Below are 26,117 nucleotides of genomic sequence, written 5' to 3'. Positions count from 1 at the left end.
ATCCATATTATACCTGGCTGCCAGCGGTGACCCCTAAAGTGTGTTGCGATGACAGGATACAGAAACTAGAAAATACAAATAATAACAATTCAAACAGAATCAAAAAGAATATATACAGGCGCTACTAAAGGGGGCGTGTCGATGGGTGTTGCTGTTCACCCAGGGGCACGGAAAAAATTATGGGTGTGTTGTCCACCCTGTGTATACTATAGGGAAGCACGCCTAAATTAAAGGAATTTGATTACAAGGTAAAAGTACCATCATCCCAATGTCAAGTACAAAGAGGGGCAGGGGGTAGGGAACGGCCGCAGTTAGCTGCTCCTGTCGGCCGGTATCTCAACCCCCCACCGGGGAAAATAAGAGGGGACTATTGCGGTACTCGGTGTAACTAAGTACTTAGTAAGGAAGGTAAAGAGGGAGATAGCAGTTTGATAAAAATTCAATTTTAATAGAAACAATATTAAAAGGTTATTACAGTGTCACATACAGTTGCAGTTCAAAGCAGAGGCAGTATATACAACCATATGGATTACACCCAATAATGATGGTAGATACATATATAGCTTGAATTCTCGACCGGTTTCGCGGTTTTCACCGCTTCCTCAGGAGAGCCATATCTATAGTGCAACATAGAATAGATTGTAATAAATACAAACAAATTGTATCAACAAATTTTGATTTCAGTTGCTGCTGTGACTTCTCCCTCTCTCCGTACATATCAATGGTTCCAGCCTTGGGGGGCTTTCATTGCTAACGTAATAGCCTATGGTCTTTTCGACCTCTCTGTTATATGATCCTCTTGTTATGGTGTCCTCATCCATCCCAGCTCATGCGCCCTTTAACCAATTAACGCTTTAGTGGTGAGTGCCAGCCCTAAACACCTGTGTGCAGTTTCTCTTAGTTCTGACCTGTTTCCTACACAGATGGAATTATTGGGTTCCTCTCTTCTCTTGACTCATCACTGGTCCCTCTCTTCTTCCTATCTCCCCCTTTTTCCTCCCCCCCTCCCTCCCTCCTTTTCTCCCTCCCCCTCCTTATCCCTCTGCATTTCTTTCCTTTCTATCACCACCAATTTTTTCCTGTTCTTTCCTGCACACTGGTTTTGAAATTTTAGAGCTATACCACTGGCACCCCTATATCTCATCTTTCTTTGGATTTTTTAGTCCAGTGACTTGTATAATCCAATCATTTAAAATTTTATCCACCAGAGGCTGTTTGCTATCCCCTGTGTTCGCCGCAGGGGGAATTACACGGGGCCTTACATACCCACAGAGAATTCCTGAACGGGTGAGCTTATCCTTATTGTATATAATTTGTATGTAACTGTTCAATGTATTATTATTGATTTTGCTGCGATAATAACTTTCCTATACACATTTTTTTGATCTGTTTGTATTTATTACAATCTATTCTATGTTGCACTATAGATATGGCTCTCCTGAGGAAGCGGTGAAAAACGCGAAACCGGTCGAGAATTCAAGCTATATATGTATCTACCATCATTATTGGGTGTAATCCATATGGTTGTATATACTGCCTCTGCTTTGAACTGCAACTGTATGTGACACTGTAATAACCTTTTAATATTGTTTCTATTAAAATTGAATTTTTATCAAACTGCTATCTCCCTCTTTACCTTCCTTACTAAGTACTTAGTTACACCGAGTACCGCAATAGTCCCCTCTTTTTTCCCCTGTGGGGGGTTGAGATACCGGCCGACAGGAGCAGCTAACTGCGGCCGTTCCCTACCCCCTGCCCCTCCTTCTTCTGATCCTATTAGTACCACAGGCAGGCAGCTGCAGTGTTTATAGTTAGTGTACTGCGTCCTCTGCATAGTGTGCACCTAAAGCTACCTGAAGACAATTGCTGTTGTTCTGATCCTATTAATACCACAGACAGGCAGCTACAGTATTTACAGTTAGTGTACTGTGTCCTCTGCACAGTGTGCACTTAAAGCTACCTGAATAAAATTGGTGGTGTTCTTCTGATCCTATTAGTACCGCAGGCAGCTGCAGTATTTACAGTTAGTGTAGTGTGTCCTCTGCACAGTGCGCACCTAAAGCTACCTGAAGACAATTGCTGTTGTTCTGATCCTATTAATACCACAGGCAGGCAGCTGCAGTATTTATTGTTAGTGTAGTGCGTCATCTGCACAGTGTGCACCTAAAGCTACCTGAAGACAATTGCTGTTCTGATCCTATTATTGCCACAGCAGGCAGCTGCAGAATTTACAGTTAGTGTACTGTGTCCTCTACACAGTGTGCACCTAAAGCTACCTGAAGAAAATTGGTGGTGTTCTTCTGATCCTATTAGTACAACAGGCAGGCAGCTTCAGTATTTACAGTTAATGTACTGCGTCCTCTGCACAGTGTGCACCTAAAGCTACCTGAAGACAATTGCTGGTGTTCTCATACTAATAATAATACAGGCAGGCAGTTGATTCTGCTAGCTGCAGTATCAGTATATATATACATCCCAGCTTTGTGCAGCTACATCTAACTGCAGGCCATTAGTATGTCTGGAAGGCCAACAAGGAGAGGCAGACAGTCACAAGCCAATAAAAGAGGGCAAGCAGGCTCTGTGTCTAGAGGCAACAGTGCTGGTCGTGGAGCCGATGCATCCTCATCAGCACATGGCCGTGGGACACGCTTGTCCTTTTTTTCGGCAGCTGGCCGCGTTGAGCCGCAACATGCGGAAGACTTGGTAGAGTGGAAGACCAAGCCATCCTCATCCTCCTCTCTCACCCAGGCTCAGGGTACTTTGTCTGGCAAAGCAGCTGCCAACGTGGCCTCTTCCCTCGGCTCAATGGCATCAGTCACTCCTTCCCTAGCCCCACCATGTCCTCCTGAGGAGTCCCCCGAACTGTTTGACCACAGTGTTGGGTACATGCTACAGGAGGATGCCCAACGTTTTGAAGGCTCCGATGATGGTACCCAGCTAGAGGAAGGCAGTAACGTAAACCCAGATAGAGGGGGTGCCCAAGAAGGACAGCAATCTGGCATTCATGTTCCCCCAGTTGCAGCATACTGCCAGGTTTGTTCCAGTGATGAGGAGGGAGGGGATGATGAGGTCACTGACTCCACGTGGGTGCCTGATAGGAGAGAGGAGGAGGCACATCACCAATGAGGCAGGATGCCCTCCAGGGGCCAGCTTAAGGGCAGCACACCAACTGCATCACACCGCAGAGCTCCGCATGTGCAGGGCGCTGCTGTCTCTGCGCATTATTCCAAAAGTTATTTGGTGTGGGCCTTTTTTGAGACGAGTGCATGAAATCCCACCGCTATTTGCAACATATGTCTCAAGCGTATCTCGCGTGGTCAAAACATCACCCGCTTGGGCACCACATGCTTGACCAGACATATGTCGACCTGCCATGCAGTTCATTGGCAAGCGTACCTAAAAGACCCACACCAAAGAACAAAGAGGACCTTTCCTTGCTCCTCATCAGCTGGGATCTCCAACTCCACTATACCTTCAGTACTCTCTGAGACCTGCACTCCTGACGTTTAGCAGCGCATAGTAGTCCTACTACGCGCTGCTAAACGTCAGGAGGGAGTTTTTTTTAGCAATAAAAAAATCCCCTTTTTACCTGCACCATGTGGAGGCATATCTTTTCTTTCCACATACCATCTGAATAAGAGTAAGTGTTCACTCCAGTTTCATGAGAGATATTCTGCCTTCTGGATCAACACTCTGGCTATCTACTGCGAGTCCAGCTTAGACGGTTCGATTGTTGGGATATCCTTTCTTACGCCCTGGGTGGCACACTGCTTTCTTGACTCCCTGTCGCTGACAAGGGAGTCCATAGGATCTGGTAAGAGTTTATACATACCATCCTTCCATGATTTCCTTATTTGGTTGATGTATTTTCTTCGCGGATTTATACAACCTTCTGCCAACTGTTGGAATATCATCTTCCTTTGGGATTACATCTATATCTCCATGCAGTGGGACATTGCATTCCTCACCTATTCACCTATTTGTTCATTGACTTTGTGTTTATTATACAATATTTGGTCAATCATTCACTAACACCCCTTTTTGATTGAAGTATAATTGAGCCATACTCTTTATATTTTGATTATATACATACATACATACCATGCGCTACATTTTTTCTACCACATCATTTACAGTTCCAAGAAACCCATGGACTTGTACGTGGCTGGGAGGAGGTGGCTGCGGATCATGTCGTCCTTAGTGACCCAGAGGACTCCGGACCGAATGCCTCAGAAAACCTACGCTGCATGGCCTCCCTGATCCTGCAAAGCCTGCGGAAGGATCCTCGTATTGGTGGTATCAAGGAGAGGGATCAATACTGGCTGGCAACCCTCCTTGATCCACGTTACAAGGGTACGGTTGCGGACCTTATCTTGCCGTCGCAGAGGGAGCAGAGGATGAAACATCTTTGAGAGGCCTTGCAGAAAGGTCTGTGCAACGCGTTCCCAGAGACTGGGAGGTTACAAACTCCTGTTCCTGGACAACGTGTTGCTGAGGCTTCAGTCAGTCAAAGAAGGAGCGGTGGAGAAGGTGGCCGCCTCACCGATGCGTTCAGACAATTTTTTAGTCTGCAGCCCCAAGGTATGATCGGTTCCAGCAACCATCGCCAGCATCTGTTTTACATGGTGCAGGAATACCTAGGGGCAAGATCTGACTTGGACACCTTTCCCACCGAAAATCCTCTGGGTTACTGGGTCTTGAGGATGGATCACTGGCCAGAGCTTGCACAGTATGCAATTGAGCTACTGGCCTGGCCTGCATCCAGCGTTCTTTCAGAACGCACATTCAGTGCTGCTGGAGGCTTTGTAACCGATCACAGGGTGCGCCTGTCCACCGACTCGGTCGATCGGCTGACCTTCATAAAAATGAATCAGTCTTAGATCACCACCAGCTATCAGGCACCTGATGCTGATGTAACCGAAAAAATTTTTTGGAAATGTCAGATCCCTTCAAGACTGCCTATGCTGATGCTGAGTGACTACCCTGTTATGCTGAATGATTATACTCTTCCTCCTCAATGATCATGTTGGTAGCTTGTAAGAACATTTTTGGTTCTGGGCGCCGCCACCAGTGGCTAAGGCCCAATTTTTCAGCCCCTTTTTAACAGGGGCGTGTAATTACAATTTTTGATGTAATATTTTGCAGGAGGGTTCGTTGCTGCGCTCAACTAGAGTATCTGTGAGGGGTTGCAGTGTTGTGGCACCAGCACCAGTGCCTAAGGCCCAATTTTTCAGCCCCTGTTTAACAGGGGCGTGTAATTACAATTTTTGATGCAATACTTTGCAGCAGGGCTCATTCCTGCGCTCCAACTAGAGTATCTGTGAGGGGTTGCAGTGTTGTGGCACCAGCACCAGTGCCCAAGGCTCAATTTTTCTGCCCCTGTTCAACAGGGACATGTAATTACAATTCTTGATCTAATATTTCACAGCAGGGCCCATTTCTGCCCCCACCAAGAGTAACTGTGAGGGCTTTTAGTGGCAACACCAACACCTAAGGCCCCAATTTCTGCTGAGTATATAGGGCAGGCCCCTACTTTCAAACATCCAACTTACAAACAACTCCTACCTGCAAACGGAAGGAGACAACAGGAAGTGAGATGAAATCTACCCCTAGGAAGGGAAATTCTCTCCTGTGAGAGTTAATATGGGAAAAACGTGTCTCCCCTTCACTGATGCTTTATCACCAATCCCCGTTTCACTAAAAATCCCAAATTTTCAGAAAACATTTGTCATTGGGACAGAAACTGAGGTGAAATCTTCTGAACAGGTGCAAAGACAGCAAAACAAATGTCACAGGGGTGATAACCCTTCCCCATGTTTTCCAAAAAGCTTAAAAATAGATTTTTTTGGCTGGAGCTACACTTTAAAAATGTACCAGTTCAAAATTACAAACAGATTCTACTTAACAACAAACCTACAGTCCCTGTCTTGTTTGCACTGCCTGTATACTGCTGTTCAGAGTATATAGGGCCTGGTGGCCCCACACCTTTCCTTATTTTAATTTGGGTGCGGGGTTCCCCTTAATATCCATACAAGACCCAAAGGGGCTGGGGGGTACCCATGCCGTTTGTCTCACTGATTTTCATCCATATTGCCGGGACCCGACATTACATTAAAGCTGCAAGCAGTTTTAAATGACTTTTATTCTTTTAAAAATGTAATTTTGTGCAGGGACTGTTCTAAGAACGGGAAACATGCGCCATTTTACAGGCATACTATAGACACCCCCCAGGTGCGATATTTAAAGGAATATTTCACTTTTTTTTTCACTTTAAGCATCATTAAAATCACTGCTCCCAAAAAAATGGCCGTTTTTAAAACTTTTTTTGCATTGATACATGTCCCCTGGGGCAGGACCCGGGTCCCCAAACCCTTTTTAGGACAATACCATGCATTTAAAATTAGCCTTTAAAATTAGCACTTTTGATTTCGAACGTTTGAGTCCCATAGACTTTAATGGGGTTCTAAAATGTGCGCAAACTTTCGGTCCGTTCGCAGGTTCTGGTGCGAACCGAACCGGGGGAGGTGTTCGGCTCATCCCTAGTAAACACAGTTGATTGATAATAAATGGCTTCAGCCAAACACTAACCATGAGTGAAAGAAAAGTTTTTGTGTTATTCATATTCTCTTAAAAATGGCCAAGAAATCATCAATTCTGCCAGGGTATGTAAACTTATAAGCACAACTGTATATGTGTCGTTTTATACTGTGTGTTGTGCTGTGAACAAGGCTCCTGCCGAAACGCGTTAGCCTCACTGTTGTTTTACATGGTCATTTTGGAATAAAGATTGTCAAGACTTTATCTCCAGAAGTGCGGGCTCCTTTATGCTTTGATTTCACAACGTTCAGAAAGTAGTCAGGGTCAAATCTGTGGTCAAAAGGCAGGCTCAGTTTAAAAACAGTAGTCCAATCCAAAGTCGATAACCAAGAAATCTACACTAGCTGGCAGGATGGGGACTCCGGTAAAGGTCATGGCACAGGAATAAGGCAGGCAAACAGGGAACTTGACACACGTGTTGCAAACACTATCACAAGCATGAGAGGGCTTGGCAGGATTAAATGGGTTTGGTCTCCACCCATGGACCTTTATCTACATCAATCACCCTGCAGGTGGACAGTCAGACAGGGAGCCAAAACCGGGATGCTGGAATAAGACCAGTAGCTGCCATGGAACAGGGGCATTACATGGCTGTGGAAACCAGTAAAAGGGCCAATAAATTTTCTCCCATTACATCCCTTTGTTCGGCTCCACAGGTTTTGTCCAGACTGAACATAAAAGAATTACATTAAAACTGTAGGCTTCTTTTTCCAATGATGTTATTTTGCCATTACGGTTACATCACAGCATGGAGTCTACAAAATATATATTGGGAACACGTATGGCTGTTATTGCAATGAAAATGTTTTGCCAAGTAGCATAAATACCACATAGAACTGTACTGGAAAAATGATAATGTATTTTCTTCATTCACACAAACGGTTGCCCAAAAATCTAATGTTTCTGGAATTAAAAAAACGTCAATAACATTATTATTTCTGTTAATGGGAGACCGTGAGACATGATGGGTCTCTGAAACAGAACGGCCAATGCCGATATCTTTACCTTTATGGTACTTAAAGCCAGAGACATGTTCACACCAAACTGGAGAAAAGCCAAAATGCTCCCCACAGGAAACTGTCAGGGATGAAGCTTAGGAGCCTCACACCAGGTAAAATCAACTTTCCATGTAGGGCACGTGTCAAACACAAGGCCCAAGGTCCCAATCCAGCACGCTTTCTGTGGGACCTGCACCCTCCTTGTTTTGGCAGTTGGCAGCAGAGAGGAGGGCAGAACTCCTCCTACAGGTCCTGCACCTCTCTATGCAGCTGCAGCACCCCCCTAGTCTCCGCATTCAGCAGACAATGGCAGCTGACTCCAGACCCTGCACCTTGCTCAGCCCCCAGCTTTTTCACAGCAGCAGTACAAGGTGGGGGGGGTGCAATGTGATGTAAGGTATCTTTTAACACACTATTCCCAAAGCACACGTTCCTGTAGAATTAGCTGTGCATATAAGTGGGTGCTGAGGCGACCATCGGCTGAAACCATGTCAAGTCAGAGCAAGAGAATGACACCAGCAAACCAAGGGTCTCCAGAATGAGTCCAACACTTTATTCAGTCATCACATCATTGCAGCAGATTGCAACGTTTCAGAACCATGCAGGACCCCTTCATCAGACATGTGACACGTCTGATAAAGGGGTCCTGCATGGCTCCAAAACGTTGCAATCTGCTGTAACAATGTGATGACTGAATAAAGTGTTGGACTCGTTATGGAGATCCTTGGTTTGCTGGTGTCATTCTCTTGCTGTGATGTAAGCAAAGTAGGGGGGAGGGAGGCCTTAACTTCTGATGGTGGGGAGGCTCTTGACATTTGATATAAGGGAGGGAGGGTAGGGTGCTCTGGACATCATCTTATAATTGTTATATTTATTCTATGCCAGTTAAAAAGGAGAGTTGCACATGGTACATGCTGGTATCATCCACAAGAAACCTTATTGGATACTGCTCAGACAGAACACAATGGCAGAACCATGTTCTGTCTGAGTAGTCTCCAATAAAGTTTCCAATTGATGATACCAGTAGCATGTGACCCTCCTTTTCATACTTGCAACATCTGATACTGGGGTGTGAGTGCGCTCCCTACCTGTCTGCATCTGCCCTTAACAGCTTAAGTTTTAGGTTATCACTAAAACCAGTAAAAATTGAATGCAGAGGCATTTTTTTAATATGATAAAGAGTAGATACATTTATATAGTCTTACAGCTACAACTGGCCCTTTGAATGCTGATGCGCCCCCGATGAAATGGAGTTTGACACCACTAATCTAGGGTAATACACCTTCTTGGAGCTTCAACTTTCTTGCTTTGAGGGTAGGAATTAGAAATTCAAACACATCCCTATCCCTAAGGCCTTGAGCGTCAACAGCCATACAGTCAAGTTCCTCCACCCCAAACTCTCTCATCCATGTCTTTATGGACCTTGCTTTGTGCACTGGTGGGCAGTGATGTTGGAACAAGAAGGGGCCATCCCCAAACTGTTCCCACAAAGTTGGGAGCATGAAATTGTCCAAAATGTCTTGGTATGCAGACGTCTTAAGAGTTCCCTTCACTGGAACTAAGGGGCCAAGCCCAACCCCTGAAAAACAACCCCAACGCCATAATCCACCCTCCACCAAATGATTTGAACCAGTAAAAAAAGCAAGGTCTATAAAAGACATGGATGAGGGAGTTTGGGGTGGAGGAACTTGACTGGCCTGCACAGTCCTGACCTTTTTTTCATAAATTTATTGTAGAATCAGACGCATTGGAGAACTTAAGGAATGGCATAAAACTGGGCATAGGGGACTACATTAAAAAGGAGGTTACCGTCTTCTCCAGCACCTTCATGCAGGCCCGAATCAAGGTACGAAGGACTGCAGAGGACAGAGGACACCACTGTGGGAGGGATGATGTTATGTGAAGGGGAGCAGAGGACACTACTGTGGGAGGGATGATGTGATGTGAAGGGGAGCAGGAGTCCAACCAGGCATTTCTCCTGTGTAAGCAGTACTTTCACCTGTGCTGTGTTGTGGACTAAGCCCCAAGTACGCCACACAATGTTTTGGGACCAAAACTGACTTCTGAGGGTTCAGGACCCAACTGAACCGCTCCAGGACATTTGACGTCAGTTTAAGCCAACTGTTCCCTGAGAAGCAGGTGTTCAGGTATTCCAGAATGGGAATACCTTGGGTCCTCAAAAACCCCATACCCATATTTAACACCTTGCTAAACCGTCTGGGGGATGTGGACAGGCCAAAAAGCAAGGCCACAAACTGAGTGGCGATCCTCCACTGCGAATTGCATAAACTGTTGATCAAGGGGTTGAATAAAGGTTCAGGAGGGCAGTATTTTCAATATGAAACCAAGATGAAGAACATGGGTACAAGACCTCAAGCTCACTGGAAGAAAGTTCAAAACAAATATTAGAAAGTATTATTTTACTGACAGGGTAGTTGATGCTTGGATTAGACTTCCAGCAGAGGTAGTGAGACAACAGTAAATGGCTTCAAACATGGTTGGGACAAACGTAGATGTATACTCAGACAAAAAAAGTTAACAAAAAAGCGCATACTCGATGGACTACTCAGTCTTTTTTCTGTTGTTACTTTTCTATGAGGTCATAAAATGTGTGGGGGTGCATAAGTAGGAACTCTTTATATCAACTGATACCAGAAAGCAAAGCAATCACCAATTGGGTGGACTCCAGAGGGGAAGGGGACACTACAGTTGGGGGTTGATTTAAAGGAGGGCACAGGACACTGTTATGGGGGGCAGGACACTACTGTGGGAGGGATGATGTGAAGGGGAGCAGAAGACACCACTGTGGGAGGGATGATGTGATTTGAAGGGGAGCAGAGGACACTACTGTGGGAGGGATGATGTAATGAGGAGCAGAAGACACCACTGTGGGAGGGATGATGTGATTTGAAGGGGAGCAGAGGACTCCACTGTGGGAGGGATGATGTGATGTGATGAGGAGCAGAGGACACTACTGTGGGAGGGATGATGTGATGAGGAGCAGAGGACACTACTGTGGGAGGGATGATGTGATGAGGAGCAGAGGACACTACCGTTGGGAGGAATAATGTGATCGGAAGGGGAGAAGAGGCCCCCACTGTGGGAGGGATCATGTGATGTGAAGTGGAGCAAGAGCCATCACTGTGGGAGGGATCATGTGATGTGAAGGGGAGGAGCGAAGGCGACCACTGTGGGAGGGATGATGTGATGTGAAGGGGAGGAGCAAAGGCGACCACTGTGGGAGGGATGATGTGACGTGAAGGGGAGCAGGAGCCACCACTGTGGGAGGGATGATGTGAAGGGGTGCAGAGGATACTACTGTGGGAGTGATGATGGGATGGAAAGGAGGAGCAGAGGATGTTACTCTGGGAGGGATGATGTGACGCAAAGGGCGGCCGGGGACACTATAGTATGTCTTTGAGGGCTTGACAGTTTTTTTCTTTGTTTTTTTTTAAGTGGTTCTAAAAGGCAGAAGGTGCATTCTTTGCATTATGATAAAAAGCCTTCTGTGTGCAGCAGCCCACCTGAGTTCCCTCTCCGTCCAGCGATGTCCACAAGTGTCTCAGCCGTCCCAGACTCTCCCCCCGATTGGCTGAGACACACAGCAGCGATGCCATCGGTCAGCTATAGCCAAATCAGTGGACAGAGGGGGCGGGGCCGGGGCTCTGTGTTTGTATGGACACAGGGAGCTGAGATTCAGTTCGGGTGCCCCCATAGCAAGCTGCTTGCTGTGGGGGCACTGAACAGGAGGGAGGGGTCAGAAGCACAGAAGAGGGACCCGAGAAGAGGACGATCGGGGCTGCTCTGTGCAAAACCATTACACAGAGCAGGTAAGTACAGGTAAGTAACGAGACTTTACAAACCACTTTAAGGGCATTCCCAACCCCCCCTCCCCCCCAAAAAAAAAACCACCACCACCTGGGGATCTTTGATTTCCTCCATGCTGTCCAGGTAGATCTCAACCTCTGAAAGGTTGTCTAACCCCTGGCCTACAGCATGCTGCATTTCCATATATACTCCATGAACCATTGTCTGACTGTGAAAGTGTAAGTACTTGAATGGAATTGGCTGCAGAACATTTCCTTGTACGTTTTTTCAGCTGAAATACCATTGGAAGCAAGACAGAATGGTGTACTTATAATAATAAGAGAAAGAACTAGGTTTTCTTAGCAACATGTTTAATAAACCAAAAAACTCCAAACATCTTCATAAATAGAAGAATTCAACATCCTTATCGTGTGCAAGTCAGAACATCTCCGTCTATCCCCACGGCAATCCGTGAATGGTTTGAGATGCAAGTCATGTCCTCTTGAAATGGAGATTCACCCGTCAGGAGGACTTCCTCTCCCCCCTGAGAGAGATGGTAGGGGTCCCCCCTTCTGGAGAGCATAAAACCAAACCATTGGCCATCCAACAGTACTGTTCACAGGTCAAGCCCAGGATAGAGTCAATGGAAATGTCTGATGCGGGGGCCACACAAACGTCATTACGATGCAAATGTCCTTTTTATTGGGCAGAATCATTATTATCTCTTTAAATTGTTGGCTCTTCGGAAGCAAGCAAAGAATGAGGCTCCCCCCCCCCCCCCCCGGGTATCGGTGACTTCACCCCATTGATAATTCAGTATCATCAATCATACAGAACAGGTGAGGTGAGGTCCCGCAGGATAGGCCGGGATTCCTTTACAGAGGGGAGATTGATATATAAAAGGCAGAAAATAATGTGCAAAACTAAGAAGGTTCAAACTCTTCTCTCTTCCCTCTTCTTCCTTCCAGTCTGCGCTCCTCTCTGTGCTGCTTTCACCAGTCCTTTAAACTGGCCTCGCATCTTTGCTTTTTTCCTGCATCAGAAGAAGATTATTATTATTATATTATTATTATATCATAATGTCACTAGACATGCGCAATTCGTTTCGTTCCGAATTAGTTTTCGGAAATATATTCGAATTAACGAAAAGCCATTTAACACATTTTTCAGAAAATTAGAAAAACTGTAAATTTGAAAATTCGAAAAATCAGAAATTTCGAATGAAAACCCAACAATTCGAAAACCCGAAATAACCAATAACAACTATTACTAACTATTAAATTATAGGTATTGGAATCTCCTTTCAAATTTGGCTGTTAGTGAACGTAACAAATACAAATTTATCCGAAGTTACGAATTATCTGAAATAATGAATGCCACATCTAAATGACTGGAACGTAACTAATTAATAAGAAAAAATAACAACAACAAATGAAACCTTTTTATTATTATTAATTTGTTACGTTCCATTCATTTATATGCGGCATTCGTTATTTCGGATAATTCATAACTTTGGCTAAATTCGTATTCGTTACATTCACCAACAGCCAAATTTGAAAGGAAATTCCAATACCTATAATCTAATAGTTATTATTAGTTAGTATTTCAAATTTTCACATTTTTTAAATTTACTAATTAGCGAAGTTACGAATACCGCATATAAAATGAATGGAACATAACCAATTCAAATTTTTCCGAAGTTACAAATTTATTCGAAAGAACGAATTTTGATCATAAAGAATCACCCGAAAAAAAAAAAGAATATGAACACATTTTTTGGCAGTGCACAAAGTTAGTCAGGTTGAAAAAAGACAAGTCCATCCAGTTTAACCATAAAAAATAAATAAATAATATCATACCATCCCATATACCCAGTCCTATACCCACAGTTGATCCAGAGGAAGGCGAAAAACCTGTCTAAATGTCACCAAGTAATAATGTTTCAGCAGCCTTATTCACCGATTTATGCATTAACGCGATATTAACCACTTGACCTCTGGAAGATTTACCCCCCTCCCCCCTTCATGACCAGGCCATTTTTTCCAATACGGCACTGCGCTACTTTAACCGACAATTGCGCGGTCTTGCGACGCTGTACACATTTAAAATTTATGAACTTTTTTCCCCACAAATGGAGGTTTCTTTTGGTGGTATTTGATCACCTCTGTGGTTTATTTTTTGCACTATAAACAAAAAAAACAGACCGGCAATTTTGAAGAAAAAAAAAACCAAAAAACATAATTTATTACCCGTATTTATAGGCGTATAACACGCACAGGTGTATAACACGCACATTCATTTTAAGAGGGAAGTTTCAGGAAAAAAACTTAAATTTTAAATAAGGAACTTTGAAACAAAATAAGGGTCAATGGCCATCTGCAGTCTCACCATTGCCATCAATACAGCCTGATCAATGCCCATCTGCAGCCTCACAAGTGCCATCAATGCAACCTCATCAGTCCACATCAATGCAGCAGCCTCACCATTGCCATCAGTGCAGCCTGATCGATGCCCATCTGCAGCCTAGAGGGGACACGGAGGGGGGCGGGACGAGCGCAGACAGATTACATACAGTGAGAATCTCCTATGATAGACAGAACAGTGGTCCAATGGCGGCCCAGGAGATGGGACTTCCTATTACAGAGGCCGCCAAGTAAACAGGAGATTCTCACTGTATGTAATCTGACAGCGCTCGTCCCACCCCCCTCCCTGTCCCCTCCGAGGCAGCTAAAATTGAAGTATTGGCGTATAACACGCACACGCTATTTGCACCCGAGTTTTAGGGTGAAAAAGCGAGTGTTATACGCCAATAAATACAGTACTTTCTGCTATAAAACACATCTGATAGAATTAAAAAAAAATCTAATTTCTTCATTAATTTAGCCCAATATGTATTCTGCCAATGTTTTTGTTAAAAAAAAAATCCCAATAAGTGTATATTGATTGGTTTACGTGAAAGTTGTCGCGTCTACAAACTATGGGATAGTTTTATTCATTATTCATCACACTGGCGGAGGCAGTGTGATGCTTTGTCTAGTGGAGTCCATACTGTTATGGCTGATTGGTTGGTCTAGCTACCTAGCTAAATTCAACTGGTGCATCTGAAGTGTTTTCCTCGTATATCTGCCCACACACATCCCAATTCTTGCATACAATGCGTTCAATCTGAGTATCTCTGGAAATAACATCTTCTACATCCCAGCCTCAGTGCTCAAGAAACCTCAACAGATCATGTATTACCGATTTCATAAATACCAAGCCATTGATTTAAAAACACCTGTACATGGTGAAGGACATTATGAAGACATGACCTGTTGGGGGAACTTGAGCACTGATGTTGGGAACCACTGGTCTACAAAAGCTGTAACCAAACCAGGACCCATAGACAAGGGGATGAATCCTTTCTCTGTACAATGCAGTCCCCAAGAGGAGACATGTTATGGTGGCCACAACACCTGGAGGACATCCCATCTCACAGGTTTAGTAACACTTCTGGTTATTTACCTTTAATTTGTACGTCTCTCCAAAGTTTGGCTTTTTGTGAATGGGTCGGTGTATTCCTGAGCCGCCAGCTGTTGGGAAACAAAGATGGTGCAAAGTGAGTTAGCTAAAATAGTTAAAGTGGAATTCTAGGCCCTAACTATAGCCGGCCATAGATGGATCTGATCAACACTGACTATGTTGATGGGGAAACCCAGCTATTTTCTTTTCTGGAAAGAAGAAAAAATCTGTATAACCCCAGGCTGCTTAAACCTAAAACTGCAGAAGGAAGATGCTTATACTTACCTATTCTTGCGTTACTCTAGTCCAGTCACGTGATCCCCCCCAAACAGCCAGCTCCAGGGGAGAGCAGAAAATCGCCAACAATGGATGAAATGCCAGAGTGGTGATGTCACCCATAGGCTTACTGTCCCTCCTCTTACCTGAAGTCGATTATGTGACCAGTCCAGAGCTCCCTGAGAATAGGCAAGTGTAAGCATCTTCCTTCTACAGGGTAGTAAGTATAGGAGTTAGGAGGGGGATGGGAGTCATTTTAAGTTTAATTAGAGCCTGGAATCCCATTTTAATTAAGTGGGCAAAAGTACAACTAATTGCAAAGCACCAATGGTGTCTATTACGTGACACTGACCATCAGTAATAGATGGTGGTGGTAGTAGTAAATGGAAAGTATGACAGATCATAGGTTCTAAACAAGTTTCCAATTGGGGGGGGCGGGTGTTACTTTATCAAAACCGTTTACAATTTGAAAAACCAAACTACAGCCCAACTGTTACCCCTGTAGGTGAACATGCCTTTTGGACCTGTATAGCACCCTGCAATTAACTACACTTATTGCACAAAGTGTGGAGGTGAGTGCCCATGCAGGATCCAGGGCACAAATATTACAGACTGGCCCCCCCAGCATGGGGTCCAGGTATGGTTGCCAAAATTTGACCAAGGTTACGCCCATCCAGATGCATTGCTTCTATTGTTGATTTGAAAAACCCAACTACAGCCCAAATGTTACCCTTGGTCTTCAGGGATTGGGCTCCATAGGAATGGACCATAGCCCTGAACCTGTATAGCACCCTGCGATTAACCACATGGGTTGCACAAAGTGTGGAAGCGAGGGCCCATGCAGGATTCAGGGCACAAATTAACATTACAGACTGGCCCCCCCAGCGTGGGCTCCAGGTATGATTCCCAAAATTTGACCAAGGTTACGCCCATCCAGATAATTGTTGTATTTATTAGACAATGAAGAGTTGATTGAATAATCCAAAGAGAAAATAAAACTAGTTAAGCTAAGAGTGATTTCTCCAAAAGGGAGAAGAGGCTCATCACCTTAGGACACTAGCAAAAAACAGAGGTATCATGGAGTAGGGTAGGGTTATGGGGGGAGCCCTGAGAGAGTGCCATCAAAAGCTTGCAACTGCCCAACTGCCTATAGCCCAGGGTCTATGACTACTCAGCCAGTGTCCTATACTGTATGATTAGGATATAGAATTGTGTACTCACTCTTTTCTTGGGAGCCTATTAAGGAATAAAGGAAGTCTTAAACCTTGGTGTTATTCTGCCTTCTACAGGAAGGCTGGACAGTGAGAAATAAAAGTGTAGGCAAGCCCCAGGATAATCCCTCCCAACTACCAGCATGCCTGAGTTTTTTGCTAGTGTCCTAGGAGGAGGCGGTCTTTTCTTCAATTTTGCTGGTAGAACAGAGTTTCTCAACTAGAGTTCCATGGAAGTAGTAGTAGTAAGGTATAGTAGTAACAGTAAGGTATTGTACAGCGTTAGCCATTAGTCCCTGAAGAACAGATCTAAGTTATCCTGAAGGCTTAGATCTGTTCTTCAGGGACTAATGGCTAACCTGGTAATTCGGGGCTCCTCACCCGGGATTCCATGAAACCCCTGGGTTTCTCCAGAGGTTGCTAGGGGTTCCCTTGAGCAATTTCTGCCTCTGGGAAAGGTTCCCACTGAGACCACTGGCCCCTTTAGCTATCTGTAAGTGGCTCTTCCAAATGACCACATGAATAAGGAGCATTCTTCTCACTGACCATCACACTAATGTATCAGGAGTTGTAGATGTAGTCATTTTTAGCAGAGGGTTCCTTAGGACCAGAAAGTTATTTCAAGGGTTCCTTTGTGTTGAAAAGGTTGGGAAGGGTTGGTATAATCTATAATTTAATCAGCATTTTTTTCTTCTCTACGCCAATGCTAGAGGCTTATCCTCTGGTTCTGCACCGGGGGTGGTAGACCTCAGCCTGACTTTTGAAGCTTACGGCATCCAGACCTTCATCCACTGGTTTCCACGTGAAGTGCTTCTCAGAACCGTTCTTGTGAAGTTAACTGCATAGCACTTTCTAGGTCCAGAGCTGTTAGCATTGCCCTGTCATGCCTAATTTTTATTGGTCATTGGGTGCCATTATTCCCCGTTTCATGATGGCTTTCTAGAAGAAGTTAGCACTGTGGGACCAAGTGCTGGTGTCACTTGCTGGGGGGAGTTTCTCGTGCATAAACCACGCCCTCTCCCTCTCTCCATGCTGCATCAAGGAAGCATCTCCCTGCTGATGTTCATACTTTCAAAGAGCACCCGGAAATTTGATCTGGCAATATTGACTTTCTGTTCCTACCCTCTGGTCGCGGACCCTCACCTGCTTCTTGGGTGTCGAGAGTACTTTGCCTCTTACCTTTAGCCTGTATGTCGCCTGTGCTGAAGCAGCAACATATCCGATTCTATACAGAGAGGACAGGTCCTGCTGTACCGGGTGCCCCCCAAGTCCCCCTTTCTACTAATGGCTCAGGGGCCGCTTGCAGCAATTCTAATGATGGTATCGCCATCTTGCAGCTAAAGTGATGTTGATTTCTAATCCGAGTCTCTCAAACCCTTGGACTCCTGCTTAGCATTGTCGGGTGTGGCCGGGTATTCTACCTTCCCATGGAAGACTTTCTGACCCAGTTTACCCCGTTGTTTGCAGACTTTGAGAGGCCACAAAAGGGCTCCCGTGCCTCCACCTGCAGATCCTATATCTGATCTACCCACAGCCATAGCAGCTTCTTATCCATCAGCTGCAGAGTCTCTGATACAAACTCACATTGATCCTTAACAGATAAGCTGACCCCTCCCCTGAGGAGTCGCACGCCTACTGTTATTACTGCCAGCTGGGAAGAAATATACCTTTATATTGTGACGTCTTCTCTATGGCCCCATCGTTGTCATTCTCCTCCCAGGAACGCTTCTTCTGTGCCTTCTTCTGCAAGAAACATTAAAGAGCAAATGCGTTATAATTGTATTACAGTGAGGGGGAAAATGTATTTGACCCCCTGCTGATTTTGAACGTTTGCTCACTGACAAAGAAATTATCAGTCTATAAATTTTAATGGTCGGTTTATTATATAGTGAGACAGAACAAAAATATCCAGAAAAACTAATTTTAATGAGTGAAATAAGTATTTGATCCCCCATCAATCAGCATGATTTCTTGCTCCCAGGTGTCTTCTATACAGGTAATGAGCTGAGATTAGGAGCACTCTCTTAAAGGGAGTGCCCCTAATCTCAGCTTGTTACCTGTATAAAAGACACCTGTCCACAGAAGCAAATCAGATTCCAATCTCTCCACCAAAGAGATGTCCAAGGATGTCGGGGACAAAATTTTAGACCTACACAAGGCTGGAATGGGCTACAAGACCATCGCCAAGCAGCTTGGTGAGAGGGTGACAACAGTTGGTGCGATTATTCACAAATGGAAAACACAAAATAACGGTCAATCTCCCTCGGTCTGGGGCTCCATGGAAGGTCTCACCTCGTGGAGTTTCAATGATCATGAGAACGGTGAGGAATCAGCCCAGAACTACACGGGAGAATCTTGTCAATGATCTCAGCTGGGACCATAGTCACCAAGAAAACAATCGGTAACACACTACACCGTGAAGGACTGAAATCCTGCAGCCCCTGCAAGGTCCCCCTGCTCAGGAAATCACATGTACAGGTCCGTCTGAAGTTTGCTAATGAACATCTGAATGATTCAGAGGAGAACTGGGGGAAAGTGTTGTAGTCAGATGGGACCAAAATCCAGCTCTTTGGCATGAACTCAACTCTCCATGTTTGGAGGAGGAGGAGGAATGCTGCCTGTTACCCCGACAACACCATCCCCCACCGTCAAACATGGAGGTTGAAACATTATGCTTTGGGGGTGTTTTTCTGCTAAGGGGACAGGACAACTTCACCGCATCAAAGGGACGATGGACGGGCCCATGTACCATCAAATCTTGGATGAAGAAAACCTCCTTCCTCAACCAGGGCATTGAAAATGGGTTGTGGATGGGTATTCCAGCATGACAATGACCCAAAACACACGGCCAAGGCAACAAAAGAGTGGCTCAAGAAGAAGCACATTAAAAGGTCCTGAAGTGTCCTAGCCAGTCTCCAGACCTTAATCCCATAGAAAATATGTGGAGGGAGCTGAAGGTTCAAGTTACCAAACGTCAGCCTTGAAACATTAATGACTTGGAGAGGATCTGCAAAGAGGAGTGAGACAAAATCCCAACTGAGATGTGTGCAAACAGAAGCAGTATTAAATCCAAAACAAAAAAATTTAATATATTGCAGTTTACCAATAATTAGATGTGGCTGCTGCATTTTTGTGGTTCTTTCAGGCTCTGTGTGCTTAGGGTCGTTGTCCTGTTGGAAGATGAACCTTCGCCCCAGTCTGAGGTCCAGAGCGCTCGGGAGCAGGTTTTCATCAAGAATGTCTCTGTACATTGCTGCATTCATCTTTCCCTCGATCCTGACTAGTCTCCCAGTGACTTTTTCAGCGACTGTTTTTCAGTCGCTGAAAAACATTCCCATATGATGATGCTGCCACCACCATGCTTAAATGTATGGATGGTGTTGGCCAGGTGATGAGAGGTGCCTGGTTCCCTCCAGACATGACGCTTGCCATTCAGGCTAAAGAGTTCAATCTTTGCTTCATCAGAAAAGAGAATTTTGTTTCTCATGGTCTGAGAATCCTCCAGGTGCCTTTTGGCAAACTCCAGGTGGGCTGTCATGAGCCTTTTACTGAGGAGTGGCTTCCGTCTGGTCACTCTACCATACAGGCCTGATTGGTGGAGTGCTGCAGAGATGGTTGTTCTTCTGGAAGGTTCTCCTCTCTCCTCGGAGAAAGGCTGGAGCTCTGTCAGAGTGACCATCGGGTTCTTGGTCACCTCCTTGACTAAGACCCTTCTCTCCCCCGATCGCTCAGTTTGGCCGGGTGGCCCGCTCTAGGAAGAGTCCTGGTGGTTCCAAACTTCTTCCATTTACAGATGATGGAGGCCACTGTGCTTATTGGGACCTCCAATGCTGCAGAAATGTTTCTGTACCCTTCCCCCGATCTGTGCCTTCATACAATCCTGTCTCGGAGGTCTACAGACAATTTCTTGGACTTCATGGATTGGTTTGTGCTCTGGCATGCACTGTTACCTGTGGGACCTTCTATAGACAGGTGTGTGCCTTTCCAAATCATGTCCAATCAACTGAATTTACCACAGGTGGACTCCAAGTTGTAGAAACATCTCAAGGATGATCAGTGGAAACAGGAGACACCTGAGCTCAATTTTGAGTGTCATGGCAAAGGCTGATATACTTATGTACATGGGAGGAGCCTGTGATACTTATGTACATGGGAGGAGTCTGTGATACTTATGTACATGGGAGGAGCCTGTGATACTTATGTACATGGGAGGAGCCTGTGATACTTTTGTACATGGGAGGAGCCCGAGATACTTATGTACATGGGAGGAGCCCGAGATACTTATGTACATGGGAGGAGCCAGTGATACTTATGTGCATGGGAGGAGCCAGTGATACTTATGTGCATGGGAGGAGCCAGTGATACTTATGTACATGGGAGGAGCCAGTGATACTTATGTACATGGGAGGAGCCTGTGATACTTATGTACATGGGAGGAGCCAGTGATACTTATGTACATGGGAGGAGCCAGTGATACTTATGTACATGGGAGGAGCCTGTGATACTTATGTACATGGGAGGAGCCTGTGATACTTATGTACATGGGATTTTTTGGGGTTTTTATTTTTAATAAATTTGCAGAGATTTCAAACAAACTTCTTTTTTTACGTTGTCATTATGGGGGATTGTTTGTAGAATTTTGAGGAGAATAATGAATTTAATCCATTTTGGAAAAAGGCTGTAACGTAACAAAATGTGGAAAAAGTGAAGCGCTGTGAATACTTTCAGGATGCACTGTATAACCTGTCATTGACATTATTTGTATTGAGCCGATCACATAGATACTTTATACAGTATATACCCAAATATCCTATAAATAAAGATAGTTCACCTCTATAACATTCTGTACAACAGATGACAGACATGTATTCTTAGTAACGGAGAGACAGTCCTGATGTGAGCAGAGAGGAAGATAATTGTTGGGTTGGTGATCCTCCTGGGCGTCATCTATTGAATCTCTATAATTGCAGAATTCCGCTACTCAACAAAAAACTGATCTGCAGATCAATGGAGAGCGTCAAATCAAAGTGATAATTATTTACACGAGGATGTCAGCTTAAAGAATCATCTCTTGTTGGGCTCTAGATACTTTTTAAAATCCTTCTTAGTCAGGTAAACAGGAAATATTTAAAACTGAACTCCAGAAATTCAGCTACTTTGTAAAAACTGCAGGTAATGCCGTGAGTCCAAGTCCAAGGAGGTGCCTGCCACCCCATAGACTGATCTCTATTATTGGTATCTGACAGGTTTAGAGTCCTCCAGGAAGATAAACTCCGGAGCTCCGAGGTGGTCTCAGCTCCCTCAAGAGCACTGGAACTAAACATTATATATAGGGAAAGAACCGCGCTAACATAAAAGCATCTAAGCAGCAGCATATAGTGCGATCACACCAAAATCTAGAGTTCTATAAGAAGCTGCGCTAAAGTTATTTAAAAGTCCATATAAATGACATCAAGGGGATTTCTCCAATTCCTTATTCAAAATGAAAATGAAAACACCACCACCGTGCACTTCTAAGCAGTAGTGACAATCCACCCTAGTAGTAGAGCCTGCTTACCAGATGGCAAGCATAAAAGGGCAAGTGGCTTTAACCTAGCCAAGGCCTTTTAGCTTGCTGCCGCTCCGGGTGTTCCTATGGGGGGTAAATCTCCAGGCTCCCTTAGGTTTGTCCACGTGTCACCATTCAGCACGAATAACACAGATGACTGTTAACACGGGACTTTCAACTCCCACCCAGAATGTGCTTCGTGTCTGGACAAATGTAGCTCCTTATTAGCAGAATAAATCGCATATGGTAAGGTCAGTTACATACAGCTAACAGCTGTGATCTCCTAACACGCCAACAGTGTACACACAGCACTGCTCGTCACTGGCTCCTCCCGACCGGTTTCATCACTAGACACGTGACTTTTTCAAAGGTGGAAAAAAGTCACGTGTCTAGTGATGAAACCGGTCGGGAGGAGCCAGTGACGAGCAGTGCTGTGTGTACACTGTTGGCGTGTAAGGATGAGCTCCGGCGTGTTCGCATGCTGCACATGCCGATCCCGCCAGGAAGTCGGCACGGCGCAGCGCTAATCACAGGCAGTGAGACATTTCCCGAGCTCTGCAGCCACACATCGGGAAATGTCTCACTGCCTGTGATTAGCGCTGCGCCGTGCCGACTTCCTGGCGGGATCGGCACGTGCAGCATGCGAACACGCCGGAGCTCATCCTTATTGGCGTGTTAGGAGATCACAGCTGTTAGCTGTATGTAACTGACCTTACCATATGCGATTTATTCTGCTAATAAGGAGCTACATTTGTCCAGACACGAAGCACATTCTGGGTGGGAGTTGAAAGTCCCGTGTTAACAGTCATCTGTGTTATTCGTGCTGAATGGTGACACGTGGACAAACCTAAGGGAGCCTGGAGATTTACCCCCCATAGGAACACCCGGAGTGGCAGCAAGCTAAAAGGCCTTGGCTAGGTTAAAGCCACTTGCCCTTTTATGCTTGCCATCTGGTAAGCAGGCTCTACTACTAGGGTGGATTGTCACTACTGCTTAGAAGTGCACGGTGGTGGTGTTTTCATTTTCATTTTGAATAAGGAATTGGAGAAATCCCCTTGATGTCATTTATATGGACTTTTAAATAACTTTAGCGCAGCTTCTTATAGAACACTGGAACTAAACATGTCTGCCGCCCCCCTCCCCTCCTCCTGCACATTCATAGAAGCCTTTGTATATGAACTCATTCACAAATACAAAGGCTTCAGAGAATGGGAAGCGGAGGGGGAGGGGCAGCCACAGCTGCTGTGTGTTCTTCTCTACTCTCACAGCCTGAGTGTGTCCTCTGGGGAGTGCAATAAACCCGTCACATAGAAGTACCAGAGATGAGTCCTGGAGATGACATGCACCTAATTGGACTTAAGGGCCGGTTCACACCACATGCAGTCCAGTGCGATTTTTTATGCATCAAAAACGCATGGAAAGAAGGTTATATGGTTTTCAATAGCATAGTTCACACCAGTGCTTGGAGTTTCATTGCGTTCCACAAAAAAAAAAAAAAAAAAAAAGAAAGTAGAACATGCTGTATTTGATGCATTTTTGGTGCGTTTTTGAAGCAGTTTAGTGCATTTTCCCCCCTATTTTTTTAGGGCCAGTTCACACCATAAATACGCAGTCCAGATGCGTTCCAGATGCTTTTCTGCATGCGCGTTTTTGATGCAGTCCAGTGCACCCCCCCCCCCTCTTTTATTAACCTTAAGGACATGTGTGTTCCAGTGCATTTTTGGTGCGTTTTACAGCGTTCCAGTACAGTCAAAATGCAGCATGTTCTACTTTTATTTCTGGAACGCACTGGGACTACAAGCACTGGTGTGAACTATGCCACTGAAAACCATAGAACCTACTTCCCATGCGTTTTTTGATGTAGAAAAAAAAAAAATGCACTGCAGTGCATGTGGTGTGAACCGGCCCTTAAAGGGTTACTAACCTTTTTTTTTTTTTTTTTTTTTTAAACATGTAAAAAAAAAAAAAAAAAAACAAAAAAAACTTACCTCCTCTGTGCATTTGGTTTTGCACAGAGTGGCCCCGATCCTCCTCTTCTGGGGTCCCTCAGCGGCGCTCCTGGCTCCTCCTCTTCTCGAGTGCCCCGTCGGAGAAGCGGTCTCCTCCAGGAAAACCGCGTCGGCGCGCTTCTGAGTCTTACTGCTGCGTCTATTGACACAGACAGCGGGACTCAGCCCCACCCCCCGGTCATTTAATTGACAGCAGCGGGAGCCAATGGCTGCGCTGCTACCAATATACCCAATCAGGACCCGAGACACCGGCTAGAGCTGGTGTGCTCGTCCCCGGGGCGAAAAAGACCGGGTTCAGGTAAGTAAAATGGGGGGGGGGGGGGGGGCGGTTCTACTGCATGCCAGGAGGTTTTTCACCTTAATGCATAGAGGATGCATAATGCATTAAGGTAAAAAAAACACGAGGGGTTACAACCCCTTTAAAGTGATTGTAAACAGTCACCTTGTAAAACAACTAATTCAGTTTAAAATGGAAATGAAGGCAAAACACTTTTGCAAAGATATAAAACAAATACCTTTTTTATCTTTTTTTTTTTTTTTTTTTTAGTGATTACGTTCCCTCTGTTCTCAGCTGCCAAAAGACCTGGGGGGAGAAACAGCAGCACACTGAGCATGATCATTGAAGGAGAGCACACTGAGTTCCCAGCATTGCTAGAGAACTGACCACAGTGTGCTCTCCTGCTTAGTGTGGTCAGTTTTTAATAGGAAAGCAGAGGGACTGGCAGGAACACCAGGGACAACACACAACACAGGAGACTCTCCCATACAAGTACATGGTACAGCCGCCACATGTCAGGGAAATGAAGTGTTGGGGGAACAAATAGTGTGTCTTCACTTTTTGCAAAGTTGCTGAATTCCTGGACTTCAGATTAAAAATATGAATATTTCATTTTTGTTATATTTCACCAAACGGGACATCGGAGTCCAGCGGGATTCTCACCCTTCCCTCCCCATCTGTAGATGAAGGCCGTGCTGGAAGCATTGTGTGTGCTGCATCTTTCATAAAATAGTGACTTTATACAATATAAAAAAAAAATGTATAAAATGATCGAGTTACAAACACTAAATATTAAAATTACTCAAAAAACAAAAAACAAACAAAAAAAACTCCGGTTTGCCTTTAAAGATGGAAACTTACAGTGCGAAGTCCGACTTCTTTCATGAGATCCGCCATCTCCTCATCCACACCTGTAAACATGAACAGAGACTGAGAACATCGTCCATCATCACACCACCTTCAGCTGGATACCATCGGGATTTGTTAAACCGTTTTTATTATGAAATTTTTCGGTGTGCAAGAATAAGAAATGATATTACATGAATACGTTTTATTACACAATCTCTATGTGAGATATTCTCAATGAGGATTCTGTGGAATCTCCAAACTTCCTAAACAAAGGACCAGTCTACAGTCCTTCAGACTTTAGGGGGCCAGTAGAAGAAGAAGAAAAATAAAATAAAAAATAGTGTGTGGTCAAGTAGGAGGAATAGTGCCCCATTGTTGTTGTCGGTAGGGGGATATATCTGATCTCCCCGGGAGCCTGCAGTCACTATATCTGCTCTCCCCAGGACTCTGCAGTCCCTATATCTGGTCTCTCCAGGAGCCTGCATTCCCTATATCTGGTCTCTCCAGGAGCCTGCATTCCCTATATCTGGTCTCCCCAGGAGCCTGCAGTCCCTATATCTGGTCTCTCCAGGAGCCTGCATTCCCTATATCTGGTCTCTCCAGGAGCCTGCATTCCCTATATCTGGTCTCCCCAGGAGCCTGCATTCCCTATATCTGCTCTCCCCAGGAGCCTGCATTCACTATATCTGGTCTCTCCAGGAGCCTGCATTCACTATATCTGCTCTCCCCAGGACTCTGCATTCACTATATCTGATCTCCCCAGGACTCTGCAGTCACTATATCTGGTCTCTCTAGGAGCCTGCACTCAATATATCTGCTCTCCCCAGGACCCTGTAGTCACTATATCTGATCTCCCCAGGAGCCTGCATTCACTATATCTGGTGTCCCCAGGACTCTGCATTCACTATATCTGCTCTCCCCAGGAGCCTGCATTCACTATATCTGGTCTCCCCAGGACTGTGCAGTCACTATATCTGATCTCCCCAGGACTCTGCATTCACTATATCTGCTCTCCCCAGGAGCCTGCATTCACTATATCTGGTC

General features: G+C 45.0%; 1 protein-coding gene across 7 annotated transcripts in view; it reads right to left on the bottom strand.

Moving 5' to 3' along the window:
• The window catches only part of LOC141105568 (RRP12-like protein), a 305,552-nt gene that overhangs the window by 228,910 nt on the left and 50,525 nt on the right, over window positions 1–26,117 (bottom strand). The window contains exons 3-6 of one of the 7 annotated variants that reach the window (XM_073595458.1): window positions 25,086–25,135; window positions 18,058–18,133; window positions 14,907–14,974; window positions 11,757–12,435 (exon numbers count right to left, since the gene is read on the bottom strand). The exons of 2 other annotated variants lie outside the window; for them this stretch is intronic. In XM_073595458.1, coding sequence (XP_073451559.1) covers window positions 12,406–12,435; window positions 14,907–14,974; window positions 18,058–18,133; window positions 25,086–25,135 — 224 coding nt within the window. In that variant the 3' untranslated portion in view covers window positions 11,757–12,405. Of the gene's footprint in view, window positions 1–11,756; window positions 12,436–14,901; window positions 14,975–18,057; window positions 18,134–21,221; window positions 21,388–25,085; window positions 25,136–26,117 lie in introns of those variants that run through there. 4 more of the 7 variants (XR_012235606.1, XM_073595459.1, XM_073595467.1 and 1 more) reach the window with 4 other exon arrangements.

This window comes from Aquarana catesbeiana, linkage group LG08 (genome assembly GCF_042186555.1).
Source record: "Aquarana catesbeiana isolate 2022-GZ linkage group LG08, ASM4218655v1, whole genome shotgun sequence".
Classification (NCBI taxonomy): domain Eukaryota; kingdom Metazoa; phylum Chordata; class Amphibia; order Anura; family Ranidae; genus Aquarana; species Aquarana catesbeiana.
This window is presented reverse-complemented; position numbering and strand designations above follow the sequence as displayed.